Source organism: Lepisma saccharinum, chromosome 22 (assembly GCF_977018435.1).
Source record: "Lepisma saccharinum chromosome 22, izLepSacc3.1, whole genome shotgun sequence".
NCBI lineage: Eukaryota > Metazoa > Arthropoda > Insecta > Zygentoma > Lepismatidae > Lepisma > Lepisma saccharinum.
The window spans coordinates 17,581,579-17,595,784 of record NC_139250.1 but is presented as its reverse complement, the minus strand read 5'-3'; the positions used below and the strand labels follow the sequence as shown (position 1 = coordinate 17,595,784).

Sequence of the window (14,206 nt, the reverse complement as noted above, 5' to 3'; positions counted from 1 at the left end):
GGTAGTTGACCTTCATGCTGATATCGTACACCTCCATTTGGCAGCACATCACGTATCCACAACTCCGACTACACTTTGAGAAACAAATGCCTGTCACATGATGCTGTCTGCAGCTAGGAAAATGAAAGTCTGGTGGCACACAGTCCAAGGTCACTGCTCTTATGCACCACCCTCACTCCGGTTCTCGGTTACAGCATATAGACGCAAGGGACACAGTCTCAATCAATTCTGAACGGCCAAAGTATTAATTTGTTAGTGTAGTTCCATTTGCATTCAGTGCTTATGTCCATATTATATATACACACAGTACTTTAAACATTTGTGATGTAATTCTGAAATTGTTTACAAACCACAACTTGAAGTAAATTTTCGCACATTATTAATTTGAAATTAAAGTTGAAACTTCTAATGCTTTAGAATCTACCAGAGGAAAGCATGTTCTTCATAATTGAGTCAGTCGTTGCCTTGTAATCAAGGGGTCCTGTGTTCAATACCCGGTGGAGGCACATAGTGGTTCGGATTCCACTTTACACTGTAGGTCCAGTCCCGATTAGCCTCACTGTGCATAAAGTGGACTTAAAACACCAACTCAAACCAACTCATAATTGAGTCATTCCATGTCAAATCAACAAATTCAACCTTACATTTTTTGATTCATGTGAAATTTTGCATATTGGATGGGACCACCTGAGGTATAAAAATATGCAAAGTTGTAGATCCATATCTTTGGAATTTCTGAAATTACAGGGGTGCAAAATGTGCGATTTTGACCATTTTTTTCAACACCTTCTTAACTAAAAATTACAATATTTCGGCAATGAGGGCACCCATAGATGTTATTCAGACGACGTTTGAACGGTCTGAAAGGGCTCTTTCACACGGGATATTGCATGCCTATGTCAGAGTAAAGAGAAAGCAATTGAAGGTGGTGTAAAGAAAACTTTGGTAGCCATTTTATTAAAAATGGGTCATTTAATTTCTTTTAAAGTACTGTGTGGCTCTTTCAGTATGTCAAATTTCAAATGAATCAAAATATGTGAGATTGAAAAGTACCTCTTCATTGGCAGATTTCACATGGAATAAACCCAATTTACACCTTAGCTTCTAGAATTAGAAAATTACATACAGAAACTAATTAATTTATATACAGGGTGTCTCAAAAGTAATGGTGCAAACTGACACAGTTGAAAGTACATTCTAATAGAAGCAAAAAAGTCTCTGTAAACATGGGTCCGTAAATGAGCTGTTTTTTTGAGATAATTGTGAATGTGTGGTTACAAGCTGTGCTGCCACTGACTTCATTGTTTGTAAACGTCGTCCTAGTTGGTAAAAATGCTAATAATGTGTGGTAAGAAGCCATCACTGATTGCATTTTGTAAACCTGAGTGCTTTACTCCTTGCACGTTCCGAGGTTTGCTCTTTGTTTACAAAACGGAACTTTTCCGAGAGGTGGCGTTGTAATCAAACAGGCTGGATACAATCAGTACAGAGAATTGTACATGCTTGTGTCCAATTCCAAAATGAACCGGGGGTGTTCGAAAGCATTTTACCAACTAGGACGACGTTTACAAAGAATGAAGTCAATGGCGACTTGTAATCACACATTCGCGATTATCTCGAAAATGGCTTGTTTGCAGACCCATGTTTACTGAGACTTTTTTGCTTCTATTATCGTGTACGTTCACTTGTGTTAGTTTGCACTATTACTTATGAGACACCCTGTATTGTGCTAATATTTTGAAAATTATGTGACACATCACTCCCACAAAATGTAGGCGAATTTTGCAATTCTTGTCATTTTGTCCTCTTTAATGAAGTATTTTTTTTTATTTGAAATTATTTAAAATTTTATATTTTAAAAGCCGCGGTAGCTCATTCATTAGGGCGTCTGACTACCATGCGAGAGACCTGGGTTCGATCCCCGGCAGGGGAGAACCGGGACTTTTTCAACCTGTTCAAGCAGCTCTGGCACCCACCCAGCATCGTATAAAGTGGGTACCTAGAGAATACTCTGGGGGTAAAGGTGGCCAGAGGCATGGTGCTGATCACATTACCCCCAGCTCGGCGGAGATCAAGAAAGTGTGGGGCCCTAACCCCACACCCCCTATCTGCCTTCATCGTGTGGTGCAAAGCACTGGGGAGCACTTTACTTTTTTTCAATAATGAAGTATTTTGCAAAATAATGTTGTTTCAGGGTGGAATTTCATGAAGTTATATATGCTGTAAGGAAATTCATGAAAGAAAATAAAATTACAAAAGAAATTCAAGCACGTGTGGAAAATTTCCTTGAGCTTCAATGGGTACATGATAGAGCAATTGAGATAAGAAATAATGCACCACTTCTGAATGACCTAACATGGAAAGGAGATATTTTACTAAGAGAAACAATCAACGAAATTGAAAACGTAGAGATGTTTAAGGTAATTATAATTTCGTACATACAACAGTAGTTTATATTTCAGCAATACCTATGAGTTGTAGAATCTTGTTGTGTTTTATGGGTTATGGTATCTTCCCATCATGTTTTATGTGTTGTATCTTCTCAGTTGTGTTTTATGAGCTATGGCATCTTCTCAGTTATGGATTTATAATGTAGTGTAAAATGTTACAAATTCACAGATCCCAGGTTTAATCAATCACATATGGGTTTATCATTCTGTTCATTCCATAACCCATTGCATCATTCATACTTATGGTTGAAATTTATCTAAGGCAGAAAAATATTATAAAAATCACTAAAAGACAACTAGAAATAGAAATAATATTTAACGAAAAATCTTAAATGGTACACATGTGCATCTTCTTAATTGTATCTTATGGGTTGTAGTATCTTCTCAGTTGTGTTTTATGGATTGTGGTATCTTTCTAACTGTATTTTATGAGTTGTGGTATCTTCTCAGCTGTGTTTTATGGATTGTACTATCTTCTCAGTTCTGTTTTATATATTGTGGTATCTTCTAAATTGTATTTTATGAGTTGTGGTATCTTCTTAATTGTATATTATGAGTTATGGCATTTTCTTCATTGTATATTATGAGTTGTGGTATCTTCTTAATTTTATTTTTTGAGTTGTGGTATCTTTTCAGCTGTGTTTTATGGGTTGTAGTATCTTCTTAGTTGTGTTTAATGGATTGTGGTAGCTTCTCAATTGTATTTTATGAGTTGTGGTATCTTCTCAGCTGTGTTTTATGGATTGTACTATCTTCTCAGTTCTGTTTTATATATTGTGGTATCTTCTTAATTGTATATTATGAGTTATGGCATCTTCTTCATTGTATATTATGAGTTATGGCATCTTCTTCATTGTATATTATGAGTTGTGGTATCTTCTTAATTTTATTTTATGAGTTGTGGTATCTTTTCAGCTGTGTTTTATGGGTTGTAGTATCTTCTCAGTTGTGTTTAATGGATTGTGGTAGCTTCTCAATTGTATTTTATGAGTTGTGGTATCTTCTTAATTGTATATTATGAGTTATGGCATCTTCTTCATTGTATATTATGAGTTGTGGTATCTTCTTAATTTTATTTTATGAGTTGTGGTATCTTTTCAGCTGTGTTTCATGGGTTGTAGTATCTTCTTAGTTGTGTTTAATGGATTGTGGTAGCTTCTCAATTGTATTTTATGAGTTGTGGTATCTTCTTAATTGTATATTATGAGTTATGGCATCTTCTTCATTGTATATTATGAGTTGTGGTATCTTCTTAATTTTATTTTATGAGTTGTGGTATCTTTTCAGCTGTGTTTTATGGGTTGTAGTATCTTGTCAGTTGTATTTAATGGGTTGTAGTATCTTCCTGATTGTATTTTATGGGTTCCATCTCAGTTGTGTTTTATAGGTTGTGGTGCCTTCTCAGTTGTGCTTTATCAGTTCCTTCAGTTCACTATCCACCCTCTTGCCCTCGTTTTGATTGTTACTTTCCATTACTTTCCATAGTTACTAAACTACATATATTTAATATCCCACTGCTTACTAGAATATCCCGTACACTGATTTTTTTTTTCAAATACTACACACGCTGCAACTTCATGCAACTCTTCAATTATGCTTTCTTAATCACTGAGCAGATAACAAAGTGCACAGGCATCCCACTTTTGAAAGTGCATTTAATGTTAACAATTTTTAACTTTATGAAAGGATTTTACTTGAGATTTCTTAGTCCTTGGAAGCAGAAAGATAGAAGATGCACATGTGTACCATTTAAGATTTTTCGTTAAATATTATTTCTATTTCTAGTTGTCTTTTAGTGATTTTTATAATATTTTTCTGCCTTAGATAAATTTCAACCATAAGTATGAATGATGCAATGGGTTATGGAATGAACAGAATGATAAACCCATATGTGATTGATTAAACCTGGGATCTGTGAATTTGTAACATTTTACACTACATTATAAAATACTTGAATTAAACAATGCCAATACAATGTATTTACTGTTACCTCTTGTCTATATTTCCTGTATCATAGTACAATTCATTTTTGTAATTATGTAATGTAACTTATATTTTGTTATTGTCACTATTAATATTTTTGCAGGGTGTAAAATCGGAGTGTATTGAGACTATAGCAAAGCAGTCGAAAATTATCCTTTTCCCTCCAAATGAGATAGTGATATCCCAGAAAGATACTCACCGGAAAATTTTCATCATAAAAGCAGGATATTGTGAGGTAATATTTTATTGGTAGTACAAATTATTTAGTATATTTTCATAGGGCTGAACCAATACTACTTAGAACAGATGCCAATACCAATACTTGAAAATACTTGGGTTTCTTTGTTTGTTTTATGTGTGAGGGTGTGTGCTTATACACAGGCCTATCCATTGATTCAATGTTTAGGCAAAAATTGTTGAATTTCATGTATGACAATATTACGAATTGAAAAAGATGAGAGATGCAGATGGTGAGACTAAATATCGAGAAGACAATTTAGTTAATCTCACTAATCAATCACTTTGATAAATGCTCTCGGTTAAATCTGATGTCCTGAGTGGCACATCATTGTATGTATATACCTGTCTGGAGTGTAATATTAACCAATCAGAATTCAAATCAATGAGTTAACACAGTAGGAAGCTACGGATATATGTTGAAAAGGAATACCAGCTTACATATGCTGAGGAATTGCATTTATGCTCAAACAATTATAAGTATTTTTATGCAAAATATATTGATAAAAGACAAGAATAAACAAAAGTTACAACAACATCAAATTATGCATTGATTAAGAAGACCATTTTTAACATATAAATGTAATTTAAATAAAGAAAATATTTCTACCCTTTTGAGGTAGAGTAAGTCTTTTTCTTATATTTTAGCATGCATCAGTTCTAATTCTGAGTATATTCAATATGTAAATTTCTTCAACCAGGTTTACAAGATGGCTTCCATTCTTCCATTTTCAGAACTCCACATTTAGTTCATTCACATCCAAAATGCAGAAGATATTTCTCTCACTTTGTCTTATTCCTCAAAACATTCATTTGAGGTAATGCATTATTCATCTACTAGCTTGATAATGCAGATGCAAGCAGATAATAATTTCCTGCTTCAAATTTAAACTTGGCACTTTTCACAAGTTCCAAATCCTTTTTAAAGATTATGCCATTATTAAAGCATTTTCAAGATTCTGTTATGAACAAAAATGTCTCTATATAGTTTAAACAAACTATTAACGATTAACTTGCTAAGTATAATCTTTTCAAAATATCAAGATTTATACAAATATCAATCCTTCACCAATAGCTACATTTGTACTTATCTCCCATCCATCATGAGATCATTTTTAAAAAACACGGACAACTAGTATCAAAAAAACTAGTTCAAGAAATATTTTTACCTGTGTTATCTTCAATTGTTTTTTTATATTTTTGTCAATAAGTGCTTAACAGCCTGAATGTTTGTAAAGTAAATGTACATATTTGCTCTGTTACCGCTATTTTGCAATGTTTATCACAATATACTTATCTAGTGATTACAATTACCATTTTTTGAGTGTTGATACAAAATACCAAGAATGACATCATATACATTGAACAATTTTAAAGAGTTGACCTTTGTATATAAACCTTGATGCCAATGCAAATGTACACAATTTCAATAAATTTAATTATAAATTTAAATGTTTCTTATCTTGCTTGCCTGAAAGAACACATAACATAATTATGATTGAAGATATTGTTTTTCATATTAACAGTCAAAAATAACTGTTATGCACATGAATTCAAAATAATGCACAGTTTGATAATTTGGTCATGATATACAAATTGGCTTCTTAAGCATCATATTTAATAAAATTAGTTTAAAATTAGTAATATCAGACACTTAATTGCATTATATTAATAAATTGTGAGTAATCATATGATCAGAATTATTATAACTATTGCACAAATGTGGAACTCAGAACTTAACCTAACCATTTCAAATCTTAATATGACAATATATTAATTTTATTGTCATAACAATTAGGGAAAATGAATAGTGTTTTTACAGCACCGAGGACATTTATATCCACCTACATACTTACATTGTATCTAAAGATATCTGTTTGGCAGTTACGCGGAGATAGGTAATTTACCCTGATAAGCTTACTTTTAATTTTTTCCAAACAAATTTTTCTTCGTGATCGATTTCGCCACCTGTCTGGTGGCTTCGTCAAGTAAGCTTATCAGAGTAAATTATATACATACTGTATTTGACATAATAATATGACAAAAGAGTATGTTTGAATACAGAATGACAATAACTGACAAAGAACTTTAGGTTACATGTCATTGTCTGGATTGCTTATGGGCATAAATACTGAACTTACAAGAATGCAGGAAACTTTTAACGAAATGTCATTATTATATGATTTAGATGTGTGTTTGCTTTCAGACATTGTACAAAATTTTGTAAGTTTATCATCTTTTATTGAAAAATACGTAGGTCACTCGTCTTTCAGCAGAAAAGAAATTTTTGAAAGTGGGAAGTAAATGAATATACAGAGAAAACTGAAGCATACATCCGTCAATGGACCACAGCCGGAAAATATATAATAATAATGGTGTAACAGCCCATTAAGCCCAGGGCCTACCAACCAACTGCCGACCTCACTTCCACCTGCCGATGTGTGGTCAGCACGACGAACGCCCAGTCGTTGTAGGTTTTCTCTGACTGGGTTACGCTACTCATTCGTAGGTCCTCAATTTCCTCACGATGGTAGATGGCCACCGGTCCCATACACAGGCCGAAATCTCTGGAGAAAAAATGTTACGCTTCCCCCAGGTGACTCAAACCTGCGTGCGTCCCTCAGCCGGAGCCCAAAGCATGACACCTTAGACCACTCGGCCATGGTGCGGGACACCAGAAAATATATAATTATGGAAAATTTAATAGCAAGTTACTTTATTGTGACCGGAAAGGTAAATATAATGAGGAAAATTGAAAATCTGGGAAGGTAAATTTAGGATTCTATGGTAGTTAGAAATGATTTACATATGTGTTTTTCCAGATTATTTCACCTCCAAAATGGTCTCCTAAACTACTTTCTCCAGGGGCTCACACTGGAGCACTCGAAATGAACTACAAACTGACTTCCATGGTAACAATGCGAACCCTGACACATTGCAAGATAATATGTATTGACCAAGAAATTCTCGCCAATGCAGTTTACACAAGTTGCAATTTTATGTACTTAGCAGAAGACTTCAATAAAACATCTGATTCAGCTCAAATTAAGCAGGTAATTAATTGTTAATATTAGCATCAATATGACAAAAAAAAAATATTATTACATCATATGCCAGAAACATACTTGTTAAAAACAATACAAACAGCATGGTAAAAGACACTTTAAAAGTTTGTTCAAGCTTTCGACTCCATCACGGAGTCATCATTAGGGCTGGTCGAGAGACTGAGAGGACGAGGTTAAGGTTCCGCCGACACTGCTCTCTGCCGAGATGGGGTCAAAAGCTTGGACAAACTTTTAAAGTGTTTTTTCCGTGCTGTTTGTGTGTTTTGTGTTTTTAACAAGTATTAGCATAAATGTCAAAATCTAAAATAAATTTGTGCTCTTTTTGTTTTAAAACTATTTTGGATGGGCCAGTTTTCTAATGGATAGACTAGTCGAGGATGATTGTTGGCCTAGCCAATCAGAAATTTATAATGTGTTTTTATTTGTAAATTAATAATTAATAGAGTTATGTGTCGGTACTTGGTTTCAAGTAAGGTAGAGTCGATACCAATTGTATAGGGGCATGGTCCTGCTCCATGTAAATAATAAATTGAATAATCTGGAAATTATATATTTTTTAATCGCATTAAGGTATTGTTTGTGAATGCATATAATTTGTGTATTGCACCAACAGAAATTATCATTTGTAGCCTACATGCTTCACAAATAAACGAAGTCAAACTTTGCTAAAATTTTAAAGTGTCACACTTCTTCTATGGTGCTCGGGTCCGTATTCGGTCCATGGCCTTCCCTATCTTCCTCTTCCATCCCGTCCTATCCAAGAATGCTCTCTTTCAATTCCTAGTTCTAAGCAGTTGTACTGCGTCTGCTCCAACTGCTTCTTCCCGTCTGTTTCTGGGTCTCCTCACTGAACTTCCTTGCATCACCTTCTTGGGGATTCTATCTGCGATCCATCCTGATTACGTGTCCTGCCCACTCTAACCTTTTAGCTCTTATATAAGCTGAGATGGGTACATCTTTGTAAAGTTCAAGTAATTCCTGATTGGTTCTTATTCACCAAATATCTTGCACTTTTATTGGCCCAAATATTTTCCTCGGTATTTTCCGTTCAAACAAGTCCACCATTTCAGCTGCACTTTGATTAAATGTTCGTTTCACTCCCATATATTATTATGCTGCGAATTAGGGTTTTATACAATGTAACTTTGGCTCTATGGTTTACTCCATGATATTTAATAAATGGTAGTAACGAGAAGTGTGCTTTATTGGCTCTTTGTAATCTATTTCTCACTTCTATCATCTCATCATTTTTGTCTGTGATGAATGCTCCTAGATAAGGAAAACTTGATACCACTTCCAATTAATGTTCTCCAATTTTTGTATGATTTTCTTTTGACTTTGCTTTCTTTGTTTGGACTAATATTTTTGTTTTATTTGTGTTAATTTGTAATCCAATTTCCTTCCCTTTCTCGTCTAGTGTTTCCACTACTTCTTTAATTGATCTTATTGATCTTCCTATGATATTGATGTCATCTGCATACCCAACTATTTGGGTCGACTTATATTCTAATGTTCTTCTGGTATCTATCATTAGTTTCCTTATCACATATTCCAGAGACAAATTAAACAGGAGTGATGCCAAGCCATCTCCTTGTTTGAGGCCTTGTTGAACTGAAAAGCTCTCTCCCATATTTGCTTGTATCTTCACACGTGCTTTGGTGTTCTGCGTCATTTCTATCAATCAAATTAATTTTGTGGGTATTCTGAATTTACTCAATATTAACTCTGATACACTTACTATTCATTTTTCCGTGAAAGTTTTTTTCAGCGATCGATTTCACCACTCGTCTGGTGGCTTCGTCAGGCGTGAACTGTCTTGCTGGTGTGGTTCCTTCTTCTTCCGCTTGTGCTTGTACATCCGCACGAGAACGACAAAAAGTGAAAGTACTGTAACAACTAGCGCCGCCACAAGCACAAGCGGAAGAAGAAGGAACCACACCAGCCGCAGCAAGACAGTTCACGCCTGACGAAGCCACCAGACGAGTGGCGAAATCGATCGCTGAAAAAGACTTTCGTGGAAAAATGAATAGTAAGAGTATCAGAGTTAATTACCTATCTCTGCGTAACCACCGAACTGATATCTTTAGATGCAATGTACTCAATATGTTTCCAATTAGTTCTATCAATGGAGTGATAGGCTTGTTTAAAATTGACAAAGATTTGTGTTATTTCTATGCTCCCTTCCCAACACTTCTCCAGTATCTGTCTGACTGTGTGTATTTGATCTATTGTAGACCTGCCTTTTCTGAAGCTGGCAACTTCTGCATGTGGTTGTAATCTTTCCCTAAGTATACTTGTAAATATCTTGTATGCTACACACAGCAATGGTATTCCTCTGTAGTTTTCACACATTTGTTTATCCCCTATTTTGAAAATGGGGCAAAGTATACTCTCTTTCCAGTCATCTGGCATATGTTCTAGGCTCAATACTTCGCACAGGATTGATTGATTTGTTGTTTTAAGTCCACTTTATGCACAGGAAGGCTAATCGGGATTGGACCTACAGCTTAAAGTGGGATGTGCCTCCACCAGGTATCGAACCCGGGACCCCTTGATTACAAGGCGACGACGTTACCTCTACACCATTGGGGAGGCCCCACTTCGCACAGAAGTTAGTGTAGGGATTCTAACAGCTTCTTCCCTCCATATTTCCACATTTCTGCTCATAAACTGTCTTTTCCTGATGCTTTGTTATTTTTAAGGTTCTGAATAGCTTTTTGAATTTCTGCTAGTGTGGGTGGCTCTTCTGGGTCTTCTGACTCTTCTTCCCTCCTTGATCTCATTGATTGGTCCTCATTTTGGGGATCTGTGTTGTTCAGTAACTGTTCAAACTATTCAGCCCATCTATTTAATATTTGCTTTTCATTCCCCAGTAGTTTTCCCTCTTTATCTTTGCGGATGTATGTTCTTTGTTTAATATTCTTTATTTCCTTGTATGCCATGTATGTATTTCTTTGTTTAATATTCTTTATTTCCTTGTATGCCATGTATGTATTTCTTTGTTTAATGTCTTGATTGATTTTATTTATTTTCTCTGTTACATGTCTTCTTTTCTTCCTACGACATGTGTTATACACTCTTTTTCCTAGCTCTTCCAGTTCTTGTTTCTTTGCTCTTGTTGGTCTATCTAGATATGACTGATATACTGTATCTCTTTCTTGGATGGCCCTTTTGCACTCTTCATCAAACCATTCCTTCCCTTTGTTGTACTGCATTGGTCCTAACACTACGTTTGCTGTTTCCTCAATATTTGATTTTATCTTATTCCATATTTCTTCCACTTCTGCTTCTTTTGTTACTTGCTTGTTGGTTGTGCCTACTTGTTCTAGTTTGTACACTAATTCCTTCTTAAACCTCTCACTATATTTTTTCTATCAGTTTCTTAATATCATACTTCTGATTTGTTTCTGTTTTGTTTCTTTGTGACTTTGTTATTCGTCCTCTGAAGACTACTTTGACTAGGTAATGGTCTGTTCCGCAACTGGCCCCTCTGTATGATTGTACATTTATAATGCTTGTTGCTCTCCTTCGATCTATCAAAACATGGTCTATTTGATTGTTGGATTTTCCATTACGTGATCTCCATAGTGTGTATTTGTTTTCTGGGGAACATTGTGGATGCTATTATCATATTTTTACTAATTATCAGGTCAATGAGTGTATGCCCATTATCGTTTGAATTGCCATGTAAGCTGTGTCTTTCAATTGTTTATAGATTTCTTCTTTGCCTATCTGTGCATTCAGGTCTGCCATTATTATCTTCGCATCGCTGGATGGCACACTGTCTATTGTCTTTTCTAGTTTATCATAGAAGTCATCTTTTATTAAATGTTATTTTTCTTCTGTAGGTGCATAGACATTTATGATGGTTACATTAAAGAATTTAGTTCTCATTCTTATTTTACACATTCTCTCATCTATAGGCTTAAAATCAATTATGTTATCTTTCATTCTTCTCTCTACTATGAAGGCCGCCCCTGCTTCTCTATTGTCCAACTTGTTTCCTGTAGGGCAGCTATCTGTTATGTTATATTTAATCAGTTGGTCCGTGACTATTTTCAGAGCCCCTGGTTTGAAAAGTGTTCCGATGTTCCATGTACCCATCTCAATGTCCATATCATTTTGCCTTCGTCTTAGTTTATGTCCATCCTTCCGAGGCTCTGATTGTGGTTTCGAAACTGTTGTAATTTTTCAGGGCCAAGTTGTCGGCACAGCACCCAACCCCCAACCTGGTGGACCAGGATTTTCTCTCAGGGTTTACTCCCTTAGTCTCCCTTCTGCACAAGGCAGTGGTTTCCCTCTTCTCCCAAAAGGGTGGGTTGCCTCTTCCGCCATCTCTGCTATTCCAAAGGTCTCCTTCTCACAAGGGAGGTTATCTAAGTGTCCCCTTCCGATTTCCATGAAACTTGGCAGGTGTATAGAGAGGCCCAAAGGAAGAAATACATGCTTCTTGGTTTCAGCTAAAAAAAAAAGACAGTTTTAGGGGGCAAACCCCCCCTCAAATGTCAAGATGAGGACAAATTGAAGTGAGAATCTGACTCCTGTGTCTCCCTCCGATTTCCATGAAACTTTGCACGTTTATAAAGGGGTCCAAAAGAAGAAATACGTGTTTTTTGTTTTGGCTAAAAAAGACTGTTTTAGGGGGCAAACCGCCTCAAATGTCAAAATGAGGACAAATTGAAGTGGGCATTTGACCCCAGTGTCCCCTCCAATTTCCATGAAACTTGGCAGGTGTACAGAGGGGCCCAAAGTAAGAAATACGTGTTTTTTGTTTCGGCTAAAAAACTGTTTTAGGGGGCAAAACCAGTCTCAAATATCAAGATGAGGACAAATTGACGTGGGGATCTGACCCCTGTGTCCCCCTCCGATTTCCATGAAATTTGGCAGATGTATAGAGGGCCCCTATGCCCCCTGTTTCTTCCTATGCCATATTTACGTGGTTTCGGGGTCAGATCCAAACTTCAATTTCTCCTCATCTTGACATTTGAGGGGGGGGGGTTTGCCCCTAAAACAGTTTTTTAGCTGAAACACAAAAACACATATTTCTCTTTTTGGTTCCTCTATACACCTGCCAAGTTTCATGGAAATCGGAGGGGGACACAGGGGTGAGATCCCCACTTCAATTTGTCCTCATCTTGACATTTGAGGGGGGTTTGCCCCCTAAAACCGTTTTTTTAGCCGAAACAAATAAACACGTATTTCTTCTTTTGGGCCCCTCTATACACCTGTCATGTTTCATGGAACTCGGAGGGGAACACTTAGATAACCTCCCTTGTCAGTCACAGATGCCACTGAGGCCTTTACGGTATCCCTGGTAAGGTGCCCTTATAAGGTGCTACCATCCGGGGCCAGATGGACCAAGGTTTACTCCTCTAGGTTCGTCCACCTCCTCAGCCGTTGAGATGACCATCCATCATCTTCCGCCTTTGGAGCCATTGACCGTTAGGTTGCTTGTTAGTCCGGCTCTTTACCCGCTGGTGACAAAAGCGACTGTTACCGTTATTGGCTCAACCCTAGTGTTGATATTCCACTAGAAAGAGTTAAATATAGTAATGACAACCATCTTGACTCAACTGTACTTGTCCACCATTCAATAACAGATGGAGGTTTATTACAGGAAGCAGATAAAATTATCAATGAAACTGATTCCGTTAACGAAGAAGAAGCTAATCTTATTCCCAAAGGGTCTGACAAGGAAACTTCGGCGACATCTTGGTATAGCCTCCCAACAAGTGTTGGAATAAAGCATGTAGAAAGAGATCATCATTATATGAGTCCATTTACCACAAAATATAAGAGATACAATTTTCTCAGGTACGTTCTGTTTTAATACTTCCAATATTTATTAAGAGTGGAAATGAATAACCAGCATATTAGTTTATGGGCATTCCGATGGCAAAGTGGTAACGCCACCTTATAATCAAGTGGTCCTGGGTTTGATACCCGGTGGGACACACAGGTATTCAGATCCCACTTTAATCTATAAGTCTAGTTCTGATTAGCATATCCGTGCATAAAATGTATTTTTTTAAAAAAATCAAATTTGGGAAATGAGAGATGAGGCAGTATTACTTATTACTTACGTTTCTTACGTTTGGTCTGTTCAACAAGATCTTCGCGGAATACGTGAGTTCTAAGTTTCTCTAATTAAAAGAGACAAAACACGCACTACCATAACTGTTATCGTCAATTTATTCTGACTGTATATGCATGTGTGCTTTTTACTTACGGAGTTTGCTTAACAAGTCCTTTACCAGTTCTTTTTTTAATGAAATTTATTGCTACAAACAGCAGAAGCATGGGAACATGGTGATGCTTCTCAATATTCAGAAATATATGCATGCACACACACACATATTAAAGCTGAGCCGATAGCATTGCCAATATATCTGTATTGGCAGTATTGTATCGGCACTATAAAGTATCGGTTGTAATTTAAGGCTACGAGGGCCCATTTCGCAGCAGCTGGAC

At 36.2% G+C, this 14,206-nt stretch overlaps 1 protein-coding gene across 1 annotated transcript in view; it reads left to right on the top strand.

Annotated features, from left to right (window-relative positions):
• LOC146005024 (uncharacterized) overlaps positions 1–14,206 on the top strand; it is a 142,096-nt gene that overhangs the window by 49,874 nt on the left and 78,016 nt on the right. The window contains exons 14-17 of the mRNA XM_083144158.1: positions 2,195–2,420; positions 4,537–4,668; positions 7,493–7,723; positions 13,353–13,549. Coding sequence (XP_083000284.1) covers positions 2,195–2,420; positions 4,537–4,668; positions 7,493–7,723; positions 13,353–13,549 — 786 coding nt within the window. The remainder of the gene's footprint in view (positions 1–2,194; positions 2,421–4,536; positions 4,669–7,492; positions 7,724–13,352; positions 13,550–14,206) is intronic.